General features: G+C 50.1%; 2 protein-coding genes across 4 annotated transcripts; both read right to left on the bottom strand.

Moving 5' to 3' along the window:
- Positions 1-105: 105 nt before the first annotated feature.
- Positions 106-8,099, bottom strand: SLC37A4 (solute carrier family 37 member 4). 2 transcript variants are annotated; one of them, XM_082296838.1, is made up of 9 exons: positions 7,900-8,099; positions 7,578-7,810; positions 6,040-6,283; positions 4,618-4,776; positions 4,161-4,246; positions 3,453-3,566; positions 3,105-3,170; positions 1,868-2,006; positions 106-1,580 (listed from the first exon to the last, which is right to left on the bottom strand). In XM_082296838.1, exons 1-9 carry the CDS (start codon positions 8,045-8,047, stop codon positions 1,414-1,416), a joined length of 1,356 nt encoding a protein of 451 aa, XP_082152964.1. In that variant the 5' UTR covers positions 8,048-8,099; the 3' UTR covers positions 106-1,413. The 2 variants fall into 2 exon arrangements, 1 of the variants encoding a protein (XP_082152964.1); XR_014227078.1 differs by lacking the exon at positions 106-1,580 and having other exon boundaries at positions 1,877-2,006; positions 2,989-3,170.
- A 103-nt stretch (positions 8,100-8,202) lies between these two features.
- On the bottom strand, positions 8,203-21,709 carry HYOU1 (hypoxia up-regulated 1). Of its 2 annotated transcripts, none has more exons than XM_082297059.1 (24): positions 21,492-21,709; positions 21,213-21,306; positions 20,238-20,316; positions 19,842-19,996; positions 19,670-19,746; positions 18,597-18,778; positions 17,911-18,026; positions 16,967-17,150; positions 16,426-16,560; positions 15,438-15,520; positions 15,204-15,336; positions 14,709-14,896; positions 14,320-14,458; positions 14,157-14,217; positions 13,763-13,845; positions 13,425-13,613; positions 13,072-13,268; positions 12,813-12,900; positions 12,173-12,295; positions 11,697-11,830; positions 11,304-11,388; positions 10,592-10,844; positions 9,704-9,787; positions 8,203-9,190 (listed from the first exon to the last, which is right to left on the bottom strand). In XM_082297059.1, exons 1-24 carry the CDS (start codon positions 21,553-21,555, stop codon positions 9,132-9,134), a joined length of 2,985 nt encoding a protein of 994 aa, XP_082153185.1. In that variant the 5' UTR covers positions 21,556-21,709; the 3' UTR covers positions 8,203-9,131. The 2 variants fall into 2 exon arrangements, with proteins under 2 accessions (XP_082153185.1, XP_082153186.1); XM_082297060.1 differs by having other exon boundaries at positions 8,203-9,178.
- Positions 21,710-23,409: the final 1,700 nt, after the last annotated feature.

Raw genomic sequence — 23,409 nt, 5'->3', positions numbered from 1 at the left:
GCTTGCTTTCTGTTGGCAGGGACATTTGTGCCGGTGGCCCCTCAAGAGGATAAGTGGGTTGGGGTGGTTTTGCTTGCACCACTTTCCATAAGACGACCAGGGCCCTTGTGACACTGCTCCATTTTTATTTCACATATAGAAGAGGATCATGTAATTAAGTACAAAATGCAATTCACTTCCATTTTTTAAATTAAGGCTAGCTAACTACTCTTGCAACCAAGGTATTCAGCAAAATACCTGCATGCAGGCTCTTTACAAGTTGAATTTGCCTCTTTCAGGACCCTAAAGCAGTAAATCCTTTTGGGAAAAAACAAGAGTATTCAACAAAATCCTGGTTAAAAACCTGAGTGTACTTACTGCAGGGTGCCGGGCCTGACTGCTGTCAGTGATGGCTCTGCTAAGGCTGACTCAGAGGCAGCCCAAACCCCTGCCTGCAGCTGTGAGAGACGCAACTCTTGACCAAAACCACCCCAGTCTTCACACCTTGTACTGAAAAAATACAAGCCAGTGCTCGAAATGTGGGTTATCACGAAACCCAGCTGCAGAAATTGTGGGTTGGTGGTGGCTGCTGTTGCAGTTCTTTCTGCTGGGATAGTTTTCCTGGCAGATTTGCAGAACACTGGCTACGAGCTGCCTTGGCAGCAGCTGCCTCCTTTGTAAATCATTAACACTGCACACAGACATTGCACCACGTGGGATCAGTTCACTAGAAGGAGCTTCTCTAAACGCCGTGAATTCCCAGGGAGCATGCCTATATCTAAATGCTGCAGAGAGCCCTGCTGCAGCATGTCCTGCTGTTCCACTTGTCCACAGCAACACACTCCATTGCTCCTAGCAACTAACCCCAGGTACAGCTAAAGCCTTGCTGCTGTCAAAGCAGGCCAGATGTCACCATTCCCTGCTCTGTTGCTGTCGTGTGGCTGAGCACACACAGAGCTCATGCTGAAGTGACCTGGGACAGCTGTACTTACGACAGCTGGATGGGACAGATGCAGGTGGCAAAGGCTCAGTTCAGGGCCCCTGAGCAGTGAAGCTGAACTGATTAATGTCTCAGTTAATGGCTGAGACAAACAATGACAAAACTAGAGGTAAGTGCACCTGAAGCCAGTCATTTCAGACCACTTGTAGTGGGGAAGCTCAGACTGCAGAGCCTGCTTGCTTCACTAACAGTGCTGTGAGGAAGAGGTACAGTAAAATCATTGCAAATGTAAACTAGGTGAATTATCACATCTTGAGGGAAAAAGTGATCAGTAGCAGGAACCTTGTGCCCTCTGGAACCTGACACTGGATGAGAAATTGAGACATTTTTATCTAGGTTGCAGCAATAGGTAAACTCACTTCTAGGCCAGTTAAACAAAAACGAGCATCATTCACGTCAGCGTGGGAACATAACTTCCACCAAGCAGCTTATCCTCAGTCAGCCTTCCTGGAAATCCGGCCCATCTTGGTGCGGATGTTTCGTAGAAAGAAGAAAGCCACCGTGCCAGCGATACAGGTGACTTCAGCTACCCAGAAGGCTGTAGCCCAGCTGTAGTGCTTGGCAATTGTACTGAAAGGCAGTCCAGCCAGGAAGCCTCCAACTGTAACAAAACACAAACAGAAAGCTAACAACACTTGTGCACTCCCATATTATCTACCAGTACCTGGTTTAGCATATATAAACATTCCTCAGGCCTGGTTTGAACTTAAAGCACAACGCAAAACCTGTCAGGCACAGCACGAAGCATCCCTGAGGCTTCCAGCTCCATTATCTCGCTCCTTAGGTGGCTTCCCACAATCAGTAACTTGGCACCCAGGGGACAGACCACGCTTCATCAAGAACGTGCATGGGTTTTGTTTGTTTTTTGGGGAAACAGGTATTACTTACCATTGGCCATGAGGGCCACTATGGCATGGGAGGTGCCGCACAGGTTGGCAGGGGCACTTTCGTTGGCTATGACCCCAAAGAGGGCAATCGGCCCATACGAAGAGAACCCAAACACAGCTCCCAGAGTCAGAATCCACAGCTGTCAAAATAAGTTAAAATCAGAAACAGGATCTGTGAATCTCACCACTGTCAGTTAGCAACTGTTGACAATTCTCAGATTCCATACACAGGACCAGGGAGTTCTGACATTTTCAGGCTGACACCAGCTCCCCACCCTGCAGCCGGAAGAGCTCAAGCCTGTAGAGACCCCACATCCACAAAGCCCAGCTGCATCTCCACCACCCCGTCTTGCTGGCCAGTGCAAGCTCTCCTCCTTCCCACAATTCTGCCCCCCACACCATGTAACACATCCCGTGCTGATTTGCAAGAAACAGAACATCAAAGAGAGAAGGGCAATGAGCCTGTGAAATCACAGGAAAGAACTGCGAATCAGGTTGCTTTCATAAACAATCCTGGAGCTACGAACTGAAAGCTTTTCTCAGTTTAGATGCATGGGACTGATCAGAGCATGTTTATTTGTGAGACACCTCTCTCTGATAACCTCTATGTTACTAAACTGAGAAACCAAAAAAAACAATCAAAAAAACCCACCAAAAAACCCACAAAAAAACCCCAACAGTCTGAACTTCAGTGTTAGCTTATGCTCTAAGAAACCTATCTGGCCCAAAATTATCAGTCTCTTGTTTGCACAACGAAGGATAAGTAACACCTCCATGTTACAGCATGCTTTTAGAACTGCAAACACCATTTCGAAAAGCCCAGAAAGAAGTAAGTGCCAACTATGGCGGCAATGGATGGGCATACCCTACACCATCTTATTTTCCAGATGTGAAACAGAAATGGGTTAGGAAAACACTTGCCAGAAACTAAGTAAGAATGCATCTGCCAGAGCAGAATAATTCTTTCTGATCTCACCCACAAGACCCCTTAGGTGGCTATATGATGAACAGAAGTCCTCAGACCCTTCTGTATAAAACTTAAAAAGTTACATAGTTAGATGTTTTGAAGTCAGTTAGTGCACTCAAACTATTGTAAGAAAATGTTGCTTTTACCAAACTTACAGTAATCTCTTCTCAATGCCCTGGTTCTAAGTTCTGAGGTGCTAACCAACCTCTCAGGATAGGAGTAAGGCAGACCAGGGAAAGAAGAAACAGGGAGAAAAAATGCAAGCAGAAACCTCATGTTCTTTTAGGCCTGTAAGATCAGCTAGAGGTTGCAAGGCTACAGTCCAGAAGTGGTTTTCCTGAAGAAGAAGAAAAAAATGAAAGGAGGAAAGAAGTTTTATTTATTTAGCAGTCATGAGGACAGATGCAAGTCACATCTAATGCAAAGCTGAGAAGGCAGGCTGCCTGCAACAACAGGACAGCAGGAGCACCCCAAGCCAGGCTAAGTCAGTGCTTCTCCATAGTGCAAACAAAGAAATCCTTGGGAATGGTGAAGAAAACCATCATGCTCCCTGTCATCAAACCTGCCCCATTCCAGAGCTATCCTTATAACTGATGGCCAGCTGCTGCATGTGAATTACCTTGGGAGAGTCACCTGTGACTGTGACCCGAAAGAGGAACATGGACACACACATCCCAGCCATCATGGAAAGCAGCAACGCATGCCGAGGATTCCCATAGCTTGACAGACCCACCTGTGACACAAGGAAGGAAAGCTGAGAGTCACAAACTGGAGGAACTTTCTTTTATACTTGTAGTGACTAACGCCATCCACAGCCCAGTCAGAAATATGGATGGCCCATCAACAGCACATCTGTTGGCACACCTTGTTAGTGTGGTTTAAGGGCTGCCCACAGTCAAACTGTGCTAAACAAAAGCTCTTAGTGATGAACGATACTTCAGTTATCAACCACTTCCACCCTGAATTTGGCTCTAGATCCCACTCCTGGATTTTAATGTGGGGGTTTTTTTTTCCAGCCAGAAGAAAACTATCAGCAACCAGTTCTTCAAAACGAAAATCTGGAGACCACAGTAAAGCAAAAAAATTAAAAACAGATTAAATATCTCAAACATGACAGGCATATTGCAACCCCTAACATCAGTGCATCTGTTCTCCAGCACCTTCTGGAGTGTTCAGCAGCTGTGCCCATGCCCATGGCAGAACTGAGTATGGGCTGGTTTCTCTGCTGTGCTCACAGGGACAGCACCCTGCCTGAGCACCTTAGTGAAGAAGCTCAGATTGTCACCGTGTTACCTGCCCAGCGTGCCCGAGGGTGCACATGACTTACTTTTGCTACTGCTCTATCAGAAAGGTATCCAGCAGCAATGCTTCCCACCAGGCCCCCAATCTCCAAGGCACTCATGTAGGAACTGCCTAGAATACAGATGAAGCAAAGAATGGTCCATCAGATTTGGTCAAAACAGAAAAGCTGCTGTGGGCTCCAGACCAGCCCCACTGCTGTAAGCTCACAGAGCACTTGAGCAGCTCTGCTGGACACGACCCTCTGGCTCATCCCTGCTCAGGAATGCCCGTCTGGCAGTCCCAGAAAAGTCCTGGCACTGGGGTGCTTGGTGCATGCAGTAACTCCATTACTGGTTTATTTCAAAACCTATGTGTATCTAAGCAGACAGCTAGGAGGTGGGCAAACAAGTCCCTCAGGTGGAAGGACCTCTACCCAGGCGAACTCTGGGCAACACCTCCAAGACTGCAGCCCCAGAGCTTAACAATGCAGTTTTGCATCTTACCCACAAGCATGGACTGTCCCCTCTCCTGGATCAGGAAGAGCTGTCCCCAGTCAGTACAGCACGTTTTCACTCCAAAAACGACCAGGTAGCCTGTTGAGAGCACCCAAAGGTATGGTGAGAGCAGAAGCTCTGTCAAGGTGCTGTTGTCACTGGAGGAACCTGTAGGAAGGTTGGGAGGAGTGTTACCACAGCCCAAGGCACACCAACCAGCGGCCCAGCAGACAGATCTGCAGGCAGGATCCAAGCACAAGAACATCCCCACACAGGGAGGTATTCACAGCTGCTGAATGGTAGTGAATGGCTCTACCTCCCCCTTGTTCTGGTGATTTCAGAATAATTTCTGTCATTTTATCCCACATTCATTAAAGATTTGAAAAGAATAATCAAAACACTACTCCCGGTAATTTTCTGTATTGCAGTTGCCAATAAATCCTTCACACAGCTTGTTAGAAAAATTACCTCCAGATTCTTAGGGAGCATTTTTAAGCTGTGCCTGTGAAAGCCACTGCACAGACCCAAACAAAGATGCTGACTTTCAAATTCTACCTTGACTTTTGCATCAGTCTTCCAGGAACACCAACAGACTTGCTCTCCCCAGATAATGCTCCGGGGAAACAATATTCTTTCCTTATGCAAAGGGGTCAAGTCTGGCAGCACAGGCAGCATGGGACAGCATGGAACATAGGCTGAGTTTCCACTGGCCCTTAAAATCCTACTGAAAACCTGTGTTGCAATTCTCATCTACATGTTCTGCTTTCAGAGAAGCACTACACTCAGTGGTCTGAACAAACATTTACTAACTAGATGTCATAGGTTAGGACAGAAACACTGAGCAGAGTCCATCGTGAGCCAGGGGTCAAGAGAGCCTAAGGTGGGGTGAGGGGAGAACTGCCCGTCTGCTGCCAAAGCGGAGGAGCAGAAGGTCAGGCTTAAGGAAGCATTCCCTGCTGTTGTGCTTCTTCTCTCTCCACCACCCCACCAAAACTGCATTCGCAATCTAAACACACAAGGCTCCAAGAAAACAGGGATGCTGGTAGCAGGAAGATGTGACATATACGGGGAGAGCCAGCTGTGAGCATCTCAGCAACACACAGATAGGCTGCTGGCAGGCTAAGGAGCAAGGCTAACAGAGGGCTAACAGCAGGCTTTTCCCCTGCTCTGTCACATTCTCAGGAATCCCTACATCAGCCGCTTCCCACAAGATCACAGTGGGCCTTGGTTTATACCATTTCTACCTTCAATTACCAGAATAAAGCTGCCAAAATCAACCCCTTAACCACATGTCTGCCAAGCTGTGATTTCAGAAAGTGGGGAGGATGAGGGTGTCAGTATGTGAGAACAACACATCTGTACCAGAATACAGACGGAAGGCACCGCACCTTCTCCTGCGGCTGCCTGCTTGCATGGAAGTCACATGCTCACCTTTCTTCCCTTTCTTGGGTCCTTGTTCAATGTTGGGCAGCCCAACATCTGATGGCTCATTTTTAACCAGGACAAGGCAAACAAAAGAGACAACCACGCAGGTGAAGCCAGAGAAGGACAAAGTCTTGCGCCAATCGTAGTTCATAGACACGAGAGCAGCAACAATGGGACCTAAGCCTCCAGCCAAGTTCATGCTTGTAGACAGGATTGCCCACCAAGTCCCAAACTGAGAAGGCTCAAACCACTGTGCAACAACAAGACAAACAGCATGAAGTGTGAGAGAGTGACAGCACACCTGAAAACCCTCCCTTGAGGCCCATGATGTGGGGTTGGGGCAATTCAGACACAGAACTCCAAAAGCAGGTAGAGGGAACACCCCCACCTTGCTACTTTAGTCATGCAGGGAACTCCAAATGTTACTCAAGCGTCAGCTGTAAGAGCTTGACAGGTGCTCACACCGTGAGCCAGCTCAAAGCTATTTCCATTTACAGACCATGAAACTGAGACGTGGGGCAGGAGAGGCAAGCTTAAGAGCACATGGTTCTGCGTACTCACTTGCTAGGAACAGGGTTCTCCTGGAGAGGTCTGCTGGCTCAGGAACTTGGATGGATACGCAGAGAGTCACAGGGTAACTTTAGGACTTGCTTTTGCATTAAGTATCAGACATGATGGACTCCACATTGCAATGAGCACTTGGAGCCAGAACCACTTGGGTGGTTCTTGTCAGCAGGAAAATGTCTGAGACCTACATTCATAAACATCTCCAGAAAACACCATGGCTGATATTTATGTTATTTGGGCCCTTCTTTTCTGTGCATTCAACTGTCCTGGATAGCCCTCTCCTTGTCAGTTAGGGGAGGCTAGGTGCCTCGCAGAAGGGCATCAAAGTTGTTTATCTCTTCCCCACCCCACCCCACAAGTACATGCAGTACATTCATTCCTGGATTTTACATCTTCCATGAGGGATCAGCATAAAGCTGACCAACCTCCTTTCCTTCTGTCCTAGGGAAAAATCAATCTGTTCCTTTTAGATTGTCACAAACCCCAAGTACACACAGCTTAAAGATTCATTTCACGCTGTTCCTCCATCTTACCCAGTTTTGTACCTGAACCACCTGTGACTTGGAATTCCTGAGTTGCCCAAGCGTGCAGATGGAACTGTGCTCACTGCCCCCGACCCACAGCAAACCCTGACTTGCAGCAGCAGACAAGCAGTCGTGTGTGTCCGCACCTAAAATACTTAATTCCAACAAAGTCCGTCTCTACAAGGCAGAACTCTGCTACCAGGAGATGTTACTCACCGAACTGAGCTAGACTCAAGGCACAGAGGGGCAAGGGCTACAGACTGAATCTTTGCTAGAATAAGCAGGCAGAACAAGCAGCAGAATGCAGATAGTGCTCTAGACCTCCTTGGCTGGAAGGGAGTGGGAAAAGCTGCAAGTCCCCCTGGATTCTGAGCAAGCATGGTCTGCACAGCCCTGATGCCAGGACAGGTCAAGAGAGCAGTGGCAAGTTCCCCCACCTTTCCCAGCACTCACCTTCCGCAGGATCTTCCCGCAGGGCGGCCAGCCCAGTCCCTGGGCCAGGCCGTTGAGGAACCAGAGCCCGGCGAAGGCCACGACGGTGGAGCTCCAGGAGAAGACCACGTTGACCAAGCCCACCATGAGGAGGCCGGAGGAGAAGAGCCAGCGGGCACTCATCTGGTCCGAAAGGACGCCGCTGATGAACTTGCTGATGGCGTAGGCTGCAGACTGGCTGCTGGTGATAAGACCTGCGGCGGGCAGAGCCCGGGGGTGCCTCAGCCCGCGGCACGGCCACCTCCGGGCCGGCGGGGCGGCGGGGCCCGGGACCGACACTCACCCAGGTCGTCCTTCCCCAGCGGCACCTCGGCCATGACGGCGGGCATGACAAACGAGAAGGTTTTACGGTTGAAGTAATACAGCGTGTACCCCACGAACATGGCCGCGAAGATCACGGCCCGGTACCGCCCGTAGCCGCCGGCCGCCATCGCGCCGCGCTCCCCGCGGGGCCGCCCCGGCCGGGCCGCACCGGGCGGAGGGCACGGCCCGGCCCCGCCCCGCCCGCGGAAGTCCCGCCCCGGCCCCGCCCGCGGCTCCCGGCACACAAGGCACTGCTCTGCACAGCCTGTCAGGAAGTGTCGTTTTTATTTTTGGTTGAAGAGGCCAGAATGGAGAACAATGTCAGATGCACATTCGCAGCCGTCGGACCCCACTCATGTGTGTGGCAGCGGCAGGGACGGTCCGAGGAGGCAGGAGGTCACGGCCGGGGACGGGGAAGGTCACACGATTAAGTCGGTCCGAGTGCACAAAACACAGAGGAAGTAGGGCAGTTGCCATTAGACTTTCCAGGTTTGGTTGTTTGATCCGTATCACTGTCCTTGTGACTGACTACAGGATGTGCCAACACGGCCCATGTTTCCCTCTCCTCTGCATTCAATGTTGCCTTTTCTGAACTTTTAAAACTATAAACAGAATCTTGACTTGTCAAGTCTCACTTCATGGTTTTTGGACTCTGCTACAGAGCACAGACAGATAGTTTTAACAAACAGCCTATGGAAAACAGACACAGATCATCTGCCTTCCCAATTCTGTTCCGCCTTCCCATTAATCTAAGTATTAATACACCTCCCACCAGCTGAAATCGCACATTTGCTCTAAGTCAGGGCCTCATATGCAAAGACAACAGCACTTCAGGTCTATATCCCTATGCAATCATCTTCACAAGAGGTAGGGCACAGGGTTTATGTTCCAAGTTACTTCCTAAACCTTAAGATGTTTCTTTACTGCTTTCTCCCCATAGGAAAGTCACTTTGGTGACTTCTGTACTGAAACAGAGACAATTCTTGGTGGGCACTCTGCCACACATAATAAAAGAAAAACAACAACCAATTCACTAAGTTAGTAGAGGCAAAATCCGCAGAAAGAACAAAAAAATAAATTTACATCTCTATCCCATTGTGTTGTCAGAGTCTTGTTGTGTTCCATTTACATCATGACTAACCAGGTCCATAAGAAAAACAAGAAAGTAACTATGAAATAAATAGATGCTGACACTCGTGGGATTTCAGGGTGTTACAATTCATCGTTTTTCCTGCTTTCTCCTCCAGCTTCTGCCTTCTCTTTTTTGGACCCTGTGTAATGAAGCAAACTCAATTTCACACTGCAGTGGTTTTCACAGTGTGCAAAGCAGCACAGAGAGTCTCCCACATTCGCAAAATTTGCCACGAAACTTGCAGTCCATGGTACAGAGGTTTTGGGGGTTGATACTCAGCCCCATGGAGCTGAAGACATGAAATCTCTGCCCCTGTTAACAAGTGCTGCCCGAGCAGCAGGAGGGGCACAGCAGCTCTCAAGCAGAGCCAGTCTCACAGCCATGGGACTGGCTGCAAACTGCAGGGACAGGGGCACAAAGCAGCAGTGGCGCATAAGAACTGCACTCTGAACAACAAAAACAGAGGAACAGCAAGGAACCAAAATTTGTATTCCTGTTTGCAGAATTAACTATGGATCAGCACAGTTAATTCTGCAAACCAGAATTATTTGGGGTTTGAAAAAATTCAGGGGTTCTAATCTGCAAAGGAGCCCCCAGACACCTTGCACTTGCAGCTCCCAAGTTCCAGATTGTTAGCAAAACTTTTACCCACCAGAGTCTGATCCAGGCTTATCATCTATTGCTGCTTTCTCAGCTGTAGGAGGTTCCTTGGCTGGATCAATATCCTCTGGTTTGTCTACGTTTAAAGCAGAAAGAAACACAAGTCAAGGGAGAACACACAGGAGACAAGGTGCAAAGAGATTAGGTGAGTAAAGGTGAGCGAGCTGTGGTGCCTCAGCAGGACTGTAATAGTTCACTCTCACAGCAGATCACTCTACAACACTCAGAGAAGCACCACAAAACCGCTCCGTATTCCCCTCTGAGTGCCAGGCTCTATGTCCCCAGAAGCCCTGGAGCCTGACTGGTTGCACAGGCAAGTGACCTTTGTAGCTGGCTATGACTATGAGCAGAATCCCTTGCTCAGACCAGAGGAACCGGCAGGAATGCTGACAAACAGCACTCCAGATTTAAAAGGACCAGGGCACTTGGGACCTGAGGATCTTAGAAAGTTAAAAAAACTGTACATCCTAGTGCCCCAAGAGATTTTTTCTCCTGGGGTCCATCTAGGCCACAAACATTTCTCATCAACAATTCATTCTACTCATTGATCTAGGACAGGACCTTGAGTATTTGGCTCTGCACACTGAAGTGCAGTCAATGGATTATCTTTCCTAGAAGTCAATCAGCCAGCAAGACAGCTACCGACTGTCCTGGGAAGTTTATACATAATTTCTGTTTCTTTACAAAAAACCAAACAAATGGTGGTTTGGCAATACATAGATATTCCCAGCTGTCTTTGAAAATTAAGAGCAAATTCAATCTCACAGCTAACTACTGGCCTCCCTTCTTTAGCTCCCTTTCAATCAAGAGAAACACCATTATATATAATATAAAATTATATAATAGGGAGTTACCTACATGCTCCCAACCTGCTACTTACCTTCTTGTTTCCCCTCCGTGGGAGGGATAGAATTCTCAGTCTCAGGGGCTGCTGTAGTATTCTTGCCTGAATCAGTTTTTGTGGCATTCTTCTCCCTTTTGGGTTTGGGTTTTGCAAACTTGGCTTTATTCAGGAGATACTGCACTTCCCTGTCCAGGGCTGCTATCTTGAACTCTATATCTTTAGAGAGCAGCACAGGTTTCTCAGTAGGAGTGAGCTTGTTCTGTTCAGCCAGCGTCTCATTTTTCCAAATCTGTGGAGCGCGAGGGAAGAGGTGCTTTTGGAATGCTTCTGGGTTCCAGGAACTGCTGTATATCACAGTATCTCAAAGTCACTGCCCCTGGCTATTCTGTTTTACTCAGGACAGCTCTCCTCCATGCTACATTTCCACCAGCCTCTCAGTTACCCAGACCAAGGACAAAAAGAAACAAAACCCAGTGCCTGCCTTTAAAAACCAAGTGCAGTCAGATCACTGGGCTCCACCCCCACCCCAGAGACAATTCCACATGCAACACAGGAACCACTACTCCCCCCAGATACGATGGGGTCAGGCTGGGCATTAGGAAACACTGAGACACACAAAAGGTTTGCTGGTGGTACGAAAACAAAACATGCACAATCTACTCCATGACCTTGAGTGAAAGTATAGGGCAGGAAACATAACCCAAACTGCCACCCCACCCTCCCCCAGCATCACTCCATCCTTTAGTACCGTTGTTTCATTGATGGCTTTTTCCAGTGTACTCAGTTCCACTTCTGTGAATATCTGGTCAGACTCTGGAATCATTCGGGCTCCCCTTGTAGATAAGAAAGCTTATTTTTGTTAAGCCAAGCAGACAGCACCTTGGCAACTCTGTGGTTACAGCTCCAGTAATACAAAAACATCACAGCCACCACGCTGGACCCTTCCTGCCCCCCATTTTGGACAGAGCTCACGTGAGCCTGTTCACAGGTACTGCAGAAAGGACACCAGGGAGCAGGGTTCTGCTCGCCTTTTCTCAGGAAGTGCCACTGACTTTCAGACCACATTCTCTCTGGTCTCATTCTGCTGGCAGCTCCTACATGACCAGTTGCAAGACATTCCTTCCCAAAAGCCTGCCCTTACCTGAGGAAGATGGTGGAGTGATTGAGCAGACTTTCCAGAGCAGCCAGGCGTTCCGGCCACTTTCTCCTTTCCTCAACACGGAAGAAAAGGTTCCTACAAAGCTTTTTCAGCTCTGAAAGCTTGTCTTTCAGCTCCTGAAAATGGGGGAGAGGAGAAAGGAGACAGTTAGTTTGACCACTGTCTAACACTGGCAACTTCAGAAGTTATAACCGCATTTGTTGTTCACTCCATCAAATACACCATTCCAGCACAGTACAAAGAGCCACATGACTAAGCTTTCAGTGGAATCAACAGGTTCCTGCTGAAGCTTTTGTAGAAACATCCACGGCTGGAACAACTTCTTATTTTGTTCTGTGCATAATGCACTGAGGAAGCAAGAAGCTCTCAAGAACCAGGTTACAAAGGTTCTGTCAGCCTCTGTGGTCATTTCCATGTCAGTGACAGCTGACTGCTATCCTGACTGCACGCAGCAATACCTTTGTTGCAGCTGCATAGCCCTCTTCCTCCATCCAACTGGAAGCCTCATTAAGCTTTTTGGAAATTTCTTCTCTCTGCTCCTCTGTTGAGACAAACTGATACTCCTCTTGGTAAAGCTTGTCCTAAGAAAACAGAGCGAGCACTCTGGTCAAACACCACTGAGCCTGGAAGCATATAACAACCAGAGCACTCACTTGCAACTGGGCTGGGGTGCTGCCTGCACCTACCCAAATCTGAGCTCTGCTCCTAGCATTGCCAGGAGCATAATGGTAATACAGCAGGTATAGATACACCCACATCCCATGATGGTAACGCTGCAACAGTCATTATTTAACACACACGTAACACTAGTTGCTTCTTCTGCACAACAGTTCCTGAGAAGCTGTAGATTCTTTACAGTCTGGGGTCAATTGTTCAATGTGTTAAACATGCTGAAGGGAAGGCTCATTTTGTATTGAGGAAACATGGGCCTGGGAAGCCTAATGGCATTAGAAAAAGTGACTGAGAGACAAAACCTGGGCTCTTCAAATCAGCTTCCCCCAGCTCTAACAACTCCCCTGCACTCAGATCAGCCAAAAGCTGTGCAAAACACTTCTACTGCTGTCCTGGAATTCTCATTTCTTTATATCCCTCTCCTACCTGGGTCTCAAAGATGAATGACTCCAAGCTGTTGGCCGATTTTTCTCTTTCCTGTTTCTCTAGATCTCTGATCGTCAAGTCTTGGAGTCTAACATGCAAAGAGAACAGAAATCAAAGGTAGCAAGTGCCTTTGGTTGAGCAGCACATCACACACACCAGCTTCTGAGGTCAGCAGTGCTCTATGTGAGCCATCACTATTCCAAAGCAATTCACTTCCTTTATCTAGAGTTCTAACTTAGCAGAGCCAGTCCAAACCTACTTTTTCATTGAGCTCTTCAGTTCATCTTCCACCAGGTCAGGCACATCGTTTACATCCAGCTCCATGGTGATCTCATGGACAAGCTTCTGCTTCTTAGGTACTTTGATCTTCTCTTCCTCTGTTTTGGTAGCTGTGCTGTCACTGGAACTTTTGGATGGTTCTTCCTCTTTTGCAGTTTCCCTATTTTCTTTGGAACCCTGTAACACAAAGTACGTTCTCAAGCAAGGGAACAGATCTTCAGATTCTGCAACTTTTTTTAAAGGCATGGCACTTCAGAGAAGGGAGAATTTCACTGAGGAAATGCCATTTCTTAGGTATTAAAACCAGTCCCATTCCTTCAAGCTGGTGCTCACCTGAGGCTCTAATTTCTCGCCTTCTTCCTTTCTCTGTGACTCTACTTTTGGAGAGGCAGTTTCTGCTTGACCTGAAGACTGCTGTTTCTCTTGTTCCTGCTCTTCACCAGCATCTGCAGTACTGCTTTTCTGGTCTTGCTTCTCCCCCTGCTCTTCTTTACCTGTTTCTGCTAGGCTCTCTTCCTCTTCCTGGTCATCACAAGCAAGTAAAGGGGAAAGCAAAACAGGGTTTTAAATTAAGAAATTCCATGCAATGTTTCCCAGAACAGGTATTTCTACATAATTGCCACAGCAAGACAAAAGGGCTTCCTTTCTGGAGCAGTCGCCCTGGGGCTCACCTGAACTGAGTCTGTCAGGTTCTCTCCGGTCTCTGGTGTAGGGCCACCACCCCCAAACAGGCTTGAGATGGTGTTTCCAAGTTCTGTTGATGGGAGACAAAAAATTCAGAATGTTACGTATCCAGAGGAAGAAAGTAATCTTCAGCTCTCAGTCTTCCCCTCACAACCACAACGATCACCAAGGGGCTCCCTTGGTGGTGTAGGTGAGCTTTACATGCTCCAAACTCATCCTTCTCCAACCTCCCTCCATGTCCTTGTGTGCACAGACAGCCACCCATACAGTCAGACTGTGTAAGTTCCACACCCCAAACCCAAAGAAACACAATGCTTGCAGTTATCTCAGCCTCTACAGGTAACGAAACAGTCAGTACGAATATCAGAGTTCAGTGTTTACTTGTCAGTGTTGACTCCTCCTCAAGCTTGTCTTCCACCAAAGTCTCAAACACAGATTCCACCTTGGAAATAGAAGCTCAGGATTAGTTTTAAGCAGGGACCAGAGAGAAGGACAGTACTGAAAATTACATCAGCTGACAACCATCCCAATAGGTGGTGCTTACCCGGTCAAGACTCAGTACACCACTGTCATCCATGTTGAAGTGTGCTTTGATGCCTTTGGATTCATAGTCCGAGTGCTTCTTGAAACTGTCCCCAACTCCCTTTAGCCTCACAGTAGTGAGATTGAGAGAACCAAAAACTCTGATGACACAGAGACAAAAAGCAGAGAGAGCAGTCAGGATAATAGTGCTACAGAACAGCCAATCCCTGCTCATGCTCATGCTGGCAGCGATGGGCAACTGCAAAAAGCAGGAACTGGCAGAGCTCGGTTTGCTAAAGGACATGCAGCTCGGAGAACAGTTGTACCAGTTAGACACACTGGCAATACATTTCCAGCCAGGCAAGTTGCATTGCCACAGAGCTGCCAGCTCAGGTGCTGGGCTCAACTCACCGCAAGTCATCCTGGTTCAGGAATGTCAGATCTCCGTAGTTGACGTAGAACTCAAAGTCATCTGTGTAGCGGTTGAAAGTGATTACTTTGCGCTGGGGATAGGGCGCCATGCGCTGGAACAAAATCCTCTTGTTATGCTTTAAACTCCTGGATTTATCATCCTCCTCAACTTCACGAGTAAACTCCACCTGTATCACAAACAGAAAATAAGACTCAGCAACTGCAAACTGTGGCATCTTACATCAGCAGCGTTCAGCTGCTCTGCTTCATGCAAAAATTGGGGGGCAGGAAAATATTCCTCAACTGATATTTGCATATGCCTGGCTCCTTGGATACTGCATTTCTGTTATACAGAAGACTTCCTTCTGCTTTATTAGATTGGCAGAAAGGTCTCCAGAGCTTCTATACTCAAAGGAAGCCAACAGGTTCCAACCTGGATCATTTCTCCCAGCACAGCCCTGCACCTTACACAAGAGAAGGAAAGCCAAAGGTTACCTGGATAGGAAACACAGCAGCATCCCGAACAATGAAGGGCTTCACCTTAAAGGCTTTGCTCAGAGCAGCTGCCTGGTAGACTGCACCCATAGCAGCAGCCTCATCGGCATTGATATTTTTGCCCAGCTCTTCTCTACGAAGGGAAAAGCAACAGACATGAAGTTTGCAGCCTTTCCATAAACAGCAGCTTGTCAATGGCAGACAGACTAGAAGGGGGGGGCCTCACATACTCACTTGCCCACAGCTTTCAGCAAAACCTCCTGCACTTTGGGGACCCGTGTGGCACCGCCAACTAGAATCACCTGGTCAATTCCATCCTGGGGATTGGAAACAGTCACCTTGTCTTAAGAAAGCAATTTTGGAAAGCTAAGTCCAGGGCTTCCTTATGCTCCTTCCCCGGTCACCACATGCTGACATGGTGCTCTGAGAACACCCACACTACACCCTGCTGTCCCCGTGCAGGCCAGCACCCAACAGATCTCAGATGGACATCAGCTGTGCCAACAACGAGGCACCTGGGGTCGGGTCTGTCAAACAGTGACTATGTGACTGTGGCTTCAAGCCACCTGAAACATGGGGCTTAATTCAAAATTAAGACAAACGATAGTTCAATACCAGAGGAGACAGTGACCCCAAGAGCCAGTTGGACCAGAACAGACAGAAATCCAGACTCTAAGAGATAACTCAGTGTCTTGCATTGAGTATCAGAGCCCAAAGCTGCTCAAGAGAGTTGTAGCACCTTGAAAGCGAGCATTTAACCCCACAGTGACTCCCTCCAAAGGACTGCCTCAGGTTTGGTCCAAATGCAGCCCACTACAGGGCTCCCTTTAGGGAGTGTGCAAAGGAGAAGCCCAAACACCAATAATTCTGTTTTCAGACTCATTCAGTTAAAACTTCAGGAGTGAGATCAGAACCAGTATCCAAGACAAAAAGAGGAAAAATCATTATTTCAAACCTACAGCACAAGAGTAAAGTGTTTTAAGAGAAAGAAGCCCCTCCTCCAAGTCCTTAATTTCAGGTGGATAGTGCAGGGGAAGTGTGACACACTCCTGCTGGACACTGCACCAGGCAAACTCACTGTAGCATCAACATCACTGTCACAATAGCAGGCATCTACCTCCCAACAGTCCTGATTACACAACCACTGATGCCTCAATCATGATGTGACAGCAGCTCCACACACAGAAGCTTCAGGCTTGGTAATGCATTTTCTTAAACTCACCATGTTCATCTCTGCGCTACTCAGAGCCTGCTGCACAGGTCCTGGGACACGCTTGAACAAGTCAGAGCACAGATCCTCAAACTCCTGTCTTGAGACCTTGGCTTTGAAGTCTATGTCATCCAGCAGTCCCTCGATCTGTCCAGAAAAAAAACCAAAACAGCCAGAATGAAATTAATTGTGGAGCATCCTCCAAGCAAAATCTTTGCCCAGTGTGCAAAAAGTTCTGGCTTTTGTAACATACAACAGACCTGACCACACTCATCTGAACCCTACCATTGCTAAAGTGATGAGAGGATGGAACATGGGTGTAACGGACAGCTTCTCTCAGTGAAAGTTTATTTAACATACTTGACACGAATAACTCTTCTTCAATCCACTCAATCACCGGTGCTACCAAGCGGGCACAAGCTGAGAGGGACCACCGGGAGCGATGCTCCTCAGCAGACCTGCGCTGCAGAGGGACAATGTTCCCTTACACCAGTCCTCAACCCACCCCACGCTTAGCCCAAAAAAAGCAGGAACCCCCGGCAGAAGGTCAGACCTGCGCCACGTGGTCGGCATTTGCACTCAGCACAGTTTTCAGGCGGTTGGCCTCCTTCAGCAGCTTGGCCATGGCCCGAGGATTCTTCCGGACATCTTTTGAAGGGTGCTGCTCATTAAAGAGTTTGGCCAAGTAGTCCCGGAGACGAAGCTCCATCTCTAAACCTCCAAGAGTACGGTCAAACCTGAGCCGACGAATGAACAGAGGTGTAATAACCAAAACCAAATTGAAATACAAACAAATTTCATGTAATATTTCACAAATATGCAGAGCAGCAAGTGGTCAAAAGTAGCTGCAGTATTATCAGCTGTGATGACTTTGAAAGAACAATGGTTGTCCCCAAAATAACACATTATAATGAAAGATAGAAAGAAGAGATTCACCACCACAACAGCCTTTCAACGGGAAATTTCATTACATTTGAGGTAAATGCCGTATTGCTAAGCAAGTCAAACAGCTGAGGACAACAGTATCAGGTCCCAGGGATTTTCTTGAAAACAGCAATATAAACGCTTTGGAGTTAAAATTGCAGGGCTGGGTATGCACAGCACCCCCCTCTTTATTTGGCAATACATTAAGTACACTGCATTTTCATTCCTCTCTAGAAGTGTATTCCTCTTTTTCAAACTGATACACTCTATATAGGTTACATGAAATGGAATAGGCTTACATGGCTTGAGGCTATCAAAAAACAAGCCTAAAGCAAACTAAGTACACTGGTTCCCTCCTGGGCTCCTGAAAGTTCTCAGTTACCTTCTGCACAACAGAGCAATACCAAAATTATTCCCAACTGGAACCTTCTCGCTCTGAATGTTTCCCCCTCAGCCATCCAAATTACTGTACTGATGCTTAACTGCAAAATTCTACATGATGAAGAGGTTGTGAAACAAATGGTTTCTTTCCTGAGACCTGTGGGGTTTGTGCAACTCATGTGGAATTCTTACCCAATGCCCTGGATCTGCAATTGAGGTTGAGTTCCCGAGTCCTTAGTTTTCACTGTCTGATACGTAACAATAGTACAAACAGTGCTTCCTGCTCCCATGTCGTAAAACATGATATTCTGAAAAGAGAAGTTGGGACAGTGAAGCAGAAGCAGCTGGATATCCCCCACAAATAAGGAAAGAACCCTTTCAATGTGATACAGGTCACAACTATCCACTCCCAGACTGACATTATACCCTGAGGGCAGGACTCATACTTTGACCAAACACAGGAGATGTTCAGGGTTACCTCTGACAGAAGGAGACAAGAAAACTTCTCACCTATTTCATAGTTCAAAACCCAAAGTTTTGCTCTTTCTTCAGCCTCAGGAAAATCAAGTACTTCTGAGTTGGTGTTCCAATACTTCAAGTAATCACTGCAGTTATTTCCCCCAGTTGATGGGCAAGGAACAAATATAGGTTTACAAAAAGGGAGCTCACAGCACCTGCCCTCACTCCAGAAGCTTTCGGGCTTCAACATGAGCACACAGGGTTTAACTTTCTTTGTCTTGTTGATGAACACATGAAAACAGAGGAGACTGGCTGACCAGCAGAGTCCACTTTAAGTTCTTTGGATTTTTTCTGCAGCACTTTCTCCCCTGCATGCAGGCAACTTGGCAGGACTCTCCGCATCTCCCAAATGCACCTACCTGTGCTGTGGCATTGATGTCTTTCCTCCTAAAAACCCCATAGTTCAATGCTACAGCAGTGTTGTCGTTGATCAGCTGCAGCACCTTGAGGTCAGCCATGCGGGCAGCATGCAGAACCGCTCTCCTCTCCGCTTGGTTGAAGTAGGCGGGAACTGTGATCACTGCATCTTTGATGGGCTGCTCTGAAACAGTTGCAGGGAACCCTGCATCAGCGCAGCCACATGCAAAGACTTGCTGAGATGGAGTGACAGCAGCAAACCCAGAGGACCCAAGGTGAAGACTTGTACAGAATGTAATCCTGCAGCAGCAGCCAGGATGCCTAGGGATGAATCTCTGTAGCCTGCTGAAACCAAGCAGACTTGGCATATTCGCACAAAGCCACCAGTCTACTGATCTCTCTTTCACGTGTCAGGATACTCTCAGATGCTCTGGGTAGCCTTCCATTTCAACAAATACTATATTCATGGAGCCTTACATTATCACTGGATCATATCCACTCTCCAGTAAAAAGTCTTTGGACTGGCTGCAGTGTCACTGACCACATGACAAAGCCTCCTCCAGTTTCCATTACTATGGTGTTTCATTAGCAACACAGCACAAAATAGACATGATGGCCTCTTCTCTGTTAGCAAGTTTCACAGCAAAGGGCCGTTTTTGCTCTTTTAGTTCAGCTCCAGCAACAAGTCTCCATCCAGAACAGCTACAGCATAGCCTTCACAGAGCCACTTCCACCCTCCCCTGCAGCCACTTCCCATGTGCCTCCACTCTGATCACACATGTGAGAAAGAAAACACTTTTCTCCAGAGACTGCCTGTAAGGCTTCTTCATTGCAAGGCTAGGTGGTAAATGGGGTGTCTGCCCACAAGAGCAGGATTAAGATCCCAAACTTGCATCACATTAGAAACAAATGGTAACTGGATAACTGCTAAGTCTTGCTGACAGTCTACAGCTGGAAAGAACCAACATCTTGTTTCTAAAAACCCTGGGTTTCTGAATGCTTTTGATCTCTACTCGAATCCTATAATGGACAAACACATATACGCACAGACAAGAAAGAGCTAAATCCTTCCAACCTGCAAATTCCTCAGCCAGACCACGTGAATAGTTCAGGACCATCCCCAGCATCTCCTCAGGAGAATACTGTATTGTTCTACAATGGGAAAGAAAATTATGGCATCAACAGTGAGCTGCAGAAGCCTGGCAGCCAAAGCCCATCCCACAAAGAACCTAAAAGCAGCCACTTACGGGGACAACTTGAAGATAACAGTCTGTCTTGTCTCATCCTTCACCAGCTCATGCTCCGGGAATCGGGACTGGTACAGCGCCACGTGGGGATTATCAATCCGCTTACCCAGCAGATCCTGGAAGTATCGGAATGCCACCCTGGGGGTCCTTATGGACTGCAGAAAAAAAAACCAAACCTACATCACCCACTTGCATTCCTTCAGCTACGCTGTTCTCAAACCAACGCCTCCCAGGCTATGTGGGGAACAACTCTTGCTATGGGAGTAGAAGCACACAGCTGCTACACAGAGCCAATAACACATCAAGGAGATGAGAAGCACAGGACAACAATAAAACACTGGCTTGGACATTTATCACAATGCGGGGTACATGTATTCTGAGAACAGGAACTCTTACCATCCCCAGCGCGCTATCACCAAAGAGACGCTCATTCTCTTTCAAAGAAACAGCCACGGGTGTTTTCCTTCGTGACTCCCTGAGGAGAGAGAGGGAGGAATAAACCAGTTGAAACAGGTGAATGTTCCAGTCTCCAGTGAAAAATGATGCTGATCCCATTCCAGAAGGACTAAGGGAAGGTGCTTGGATACCTGCTGTGGAGAGGAGGGCCAGCCCCTTCTCAGCTGAGGGGCTACCAGAGAAGCCCCCCACCCCCTCCGGTGCTTTGATAAGACTTTATTTTTCCTGTCCTCCACCCATAAGCAAGGCAAGACAGTTCCCTCATTCTGTCTATGACTGCCGAATTTCAGGGAGGTGAGTGAGAAATCTCCTTGTTATCTCCAAACTCCCAGAAACCAAGGACGTTCCTGATCGTATGTCCTCTCTCACCTACAGATTCTTCGCTTAGTGGCTTGAGGATGGGCTGCAGCAGCAGCTGAATGCAAGAAGAGATTTACCTGCGTTACGAGTGTCGGCCCTGAACAGCTGCAGCAAAATAAATCTGGCCCTGGGCTCCCTTGTGGGGAACTAAGAATCAGGGGACAGGGGGGAACTGGGTGCCCTTTTGGATTTGCACCACAACACGTCCTTAACCACGTGGGCTTTCGGCACTTGCTCGAAAGGCACCCAAAATGCAGCCAAACACCTCAAAGGTGAGTTAACAAACTGCCCTGGACGATGCCCCGCAGCTGCCCACCTGGGGCAAGAGTGAGCCACAACCCTGCGTGGCAGGATGGGAGCCTTCCTCTGGCAACGGAGGAACAGCGACGGCCGAGTCTCAGCCACCCTCATTTCCCGGCCGCTCCCGCCGCTGGCGGTGGGGCCGCGGCAGGACAGAGCGGATCCCCTCCGGTACACCTCCCACGGCAGGACACACCGGATCCCCTCCGGTACACCTCCCGCGGCAGCACTCGGCGGGCTGGAATAGCCACTCACTTGTTCAGGACGATCTCCATGGGTACCCCAGGCTTCACGATGGCGATCTTCATCGACTCGCTGCCCACGTCCACCGACATCACCGCCACCGGCTCTGGAAACACACCCTCGGTGAGAACGTGCTCCCGGTGTGGGCGGCCAGGACAAGGACGGGCCCGGACAGGGCGCTGGGGGGGGGGAGCACTTAAGCACCGGCCGCTCCTCCCCGCCAGCCCCGCACCGTCGGCGTCCCGGCCCAGGCTGGGAGGGCCCGGGGAGCCGCCGCCTCCCCGCACGTACCTGCGGCGGGCAGGAGCCAGAAGAGAAGCAGCCAGGGCAGCGCCCAGCCGGGCAACCGCGCCATGCTCGGCACCGCTCGGCTGGACTCGGCTGAGCGCGGCTCAGCTGGACGCGGCTCAGCTTAGCTCGGCCCTGCTGGACTCGGCTGGGTTCGGTCAGGCTCGGCTGGACTCGGCTCGGCCCGACCCGGCGCGCGGAGCAGCCCCGCCGCGCCGGCCCCGCCGTCTGGCCCCGCCCCCGCCCGCACGCGGCGCGCGCCCATTGGCGCGGCTGCCAGGGCAAGCCCCGCGCGCCAATCCCGCAGCGCGAGCGCACCCATTGGGCCACGTCGAGGGAAGCCGGAAGCGGTCACGGCCGAGAGCCGCGGCCCCATTGGCCGAGAGTACCGGGGGCGGGGCCGGCCCGAGCGGCGCGCGTGCTGGCATCGCGCGTGCGCTTGCGCGCGGCACGGCAACCGAACCGCGCGCGATCCGGCGGCACAGCGCGCGCGCCTCTGGCGGCCGGGAGGCGCCTCGCGGACACGCCGCCACCAGGCCACGCCCCCTGCAGACCGCGCCCTATAGACCGTGCCCCTATAGACCGTGCTCCTTATAGACCGCGCCCCTATAGACCGCGCCCCCTATAGACCGCGCCCCTATAGACCGTGCTCCTTATAGACCGCGCCCCTATAGACCGCGCCCCCTGCAGACCGTGCCCCCTGCAGACCGTGCCCCCTATAGACCGCGCCCCCTATAGACCGTGCCCCTATAGACCGCGCCCCCTATAGACCGCGCCCCTATAGACCGCGCCCCCTATAGACCGCGCCCCCTATAGACCGTGCCCCCTATAGACCGCGCCCCCTATAGACCGTGCTCCTTATAGACCGCGCCCCTATAGACCGTGCCCCCTATAGACCGTGCTCCTTATAGACCGCGCCCCCTATAGACCGTGCTCCTTATAGACCGCGCCCCTATAGACCGCGGCCCCTGCAGACCGCGCCCCCTGCAGACCGCGCCCCCTATAGACCGTGCCCCTATAGACCGTGCCCCTATAGACCGCGCCCCCTATAGACCGTGCTCCTTATAGACCGCGCCCCCTATAGACCGCGCCCCTACAGACCGCGCCCCTACAGACCGCGCCCCTACAGACCGCGCCCCCTATAGACCGTGCCCCCTATAGACCGCGCCCCTATAGACCGTGCTCCTTATAGACCGCGCCCCCTATAGACCGTGCTCCCTATAGACCGTGCCCCCTATAGACCGCGCCCCTATAGACCGCGCCCCCTATAGATCGTGCCCCCTATAGACCGCGCCCCCTATAGACCGCGCCCCCTATAGACCGCGCCCCCTATAGACCGCGGCCCCTGCAGACCGCGCCCCCTGCAGACCGCGCCCCCTGCAGACCGCGCCCCCTGCAGACCGCGCCCCCTATAGACCGCGCCCCCTATAGACCGCGCCCCCTATAGACCGCGCCCCCTATAGACCGCGCCCCCTATAGACCGCGCCCCTATAGACCGCGCCCCCTATAGACCGTGCCCCTACAGACCGTGCCCCTATAGACCGTGCCCCTACAGACCGCGCCCCCTACAGACCGCGCCCCCTACAGACCGCGCCCCCTACAGACCGTGCCCCCTACAGACCGTGCCCCTATAGACCGCGCCCCCTATAGACCGCGCCCCCTATAGACCGTGCCCCTATAGACCGTGCCCCTACAGACCGTGCCCCCTACAGACCGTGCCCCTATAGACCGTGCCCCTAAAGGCCGCGCCCCTTATAGACCGTGCTCCTTATATACCGTGCCCCTACAGACCGTGCCCCTACAGACCGTGCCCCCAGACCCCGCCCTGGTCCCACCTTCGCTCGGCTCGGCCCCGATTTTGGCTTGACTCAGGTTCGGCACTGCTCGGATTGGGTTCAGGCTCGGCACGGCTCGCGTGGAC

Source organism: Coloeus monedula, assembly GCF_965178545.1.
Source record: "Coloeus monedula genome assembly, chromosome: 25".
In the NCBI taxonomy this organism is placed as follows: domain Eukaryota; kingdom Metazoa; phylum Chordata; class Aves; order Passeriformes; family Corvidae; genus Coloeus; species Coloeus monedula.
Note: the sequence above shows the minus strand (reverse complement) of the source record. Positions and strands in the feature narration are given on the sequence as shown.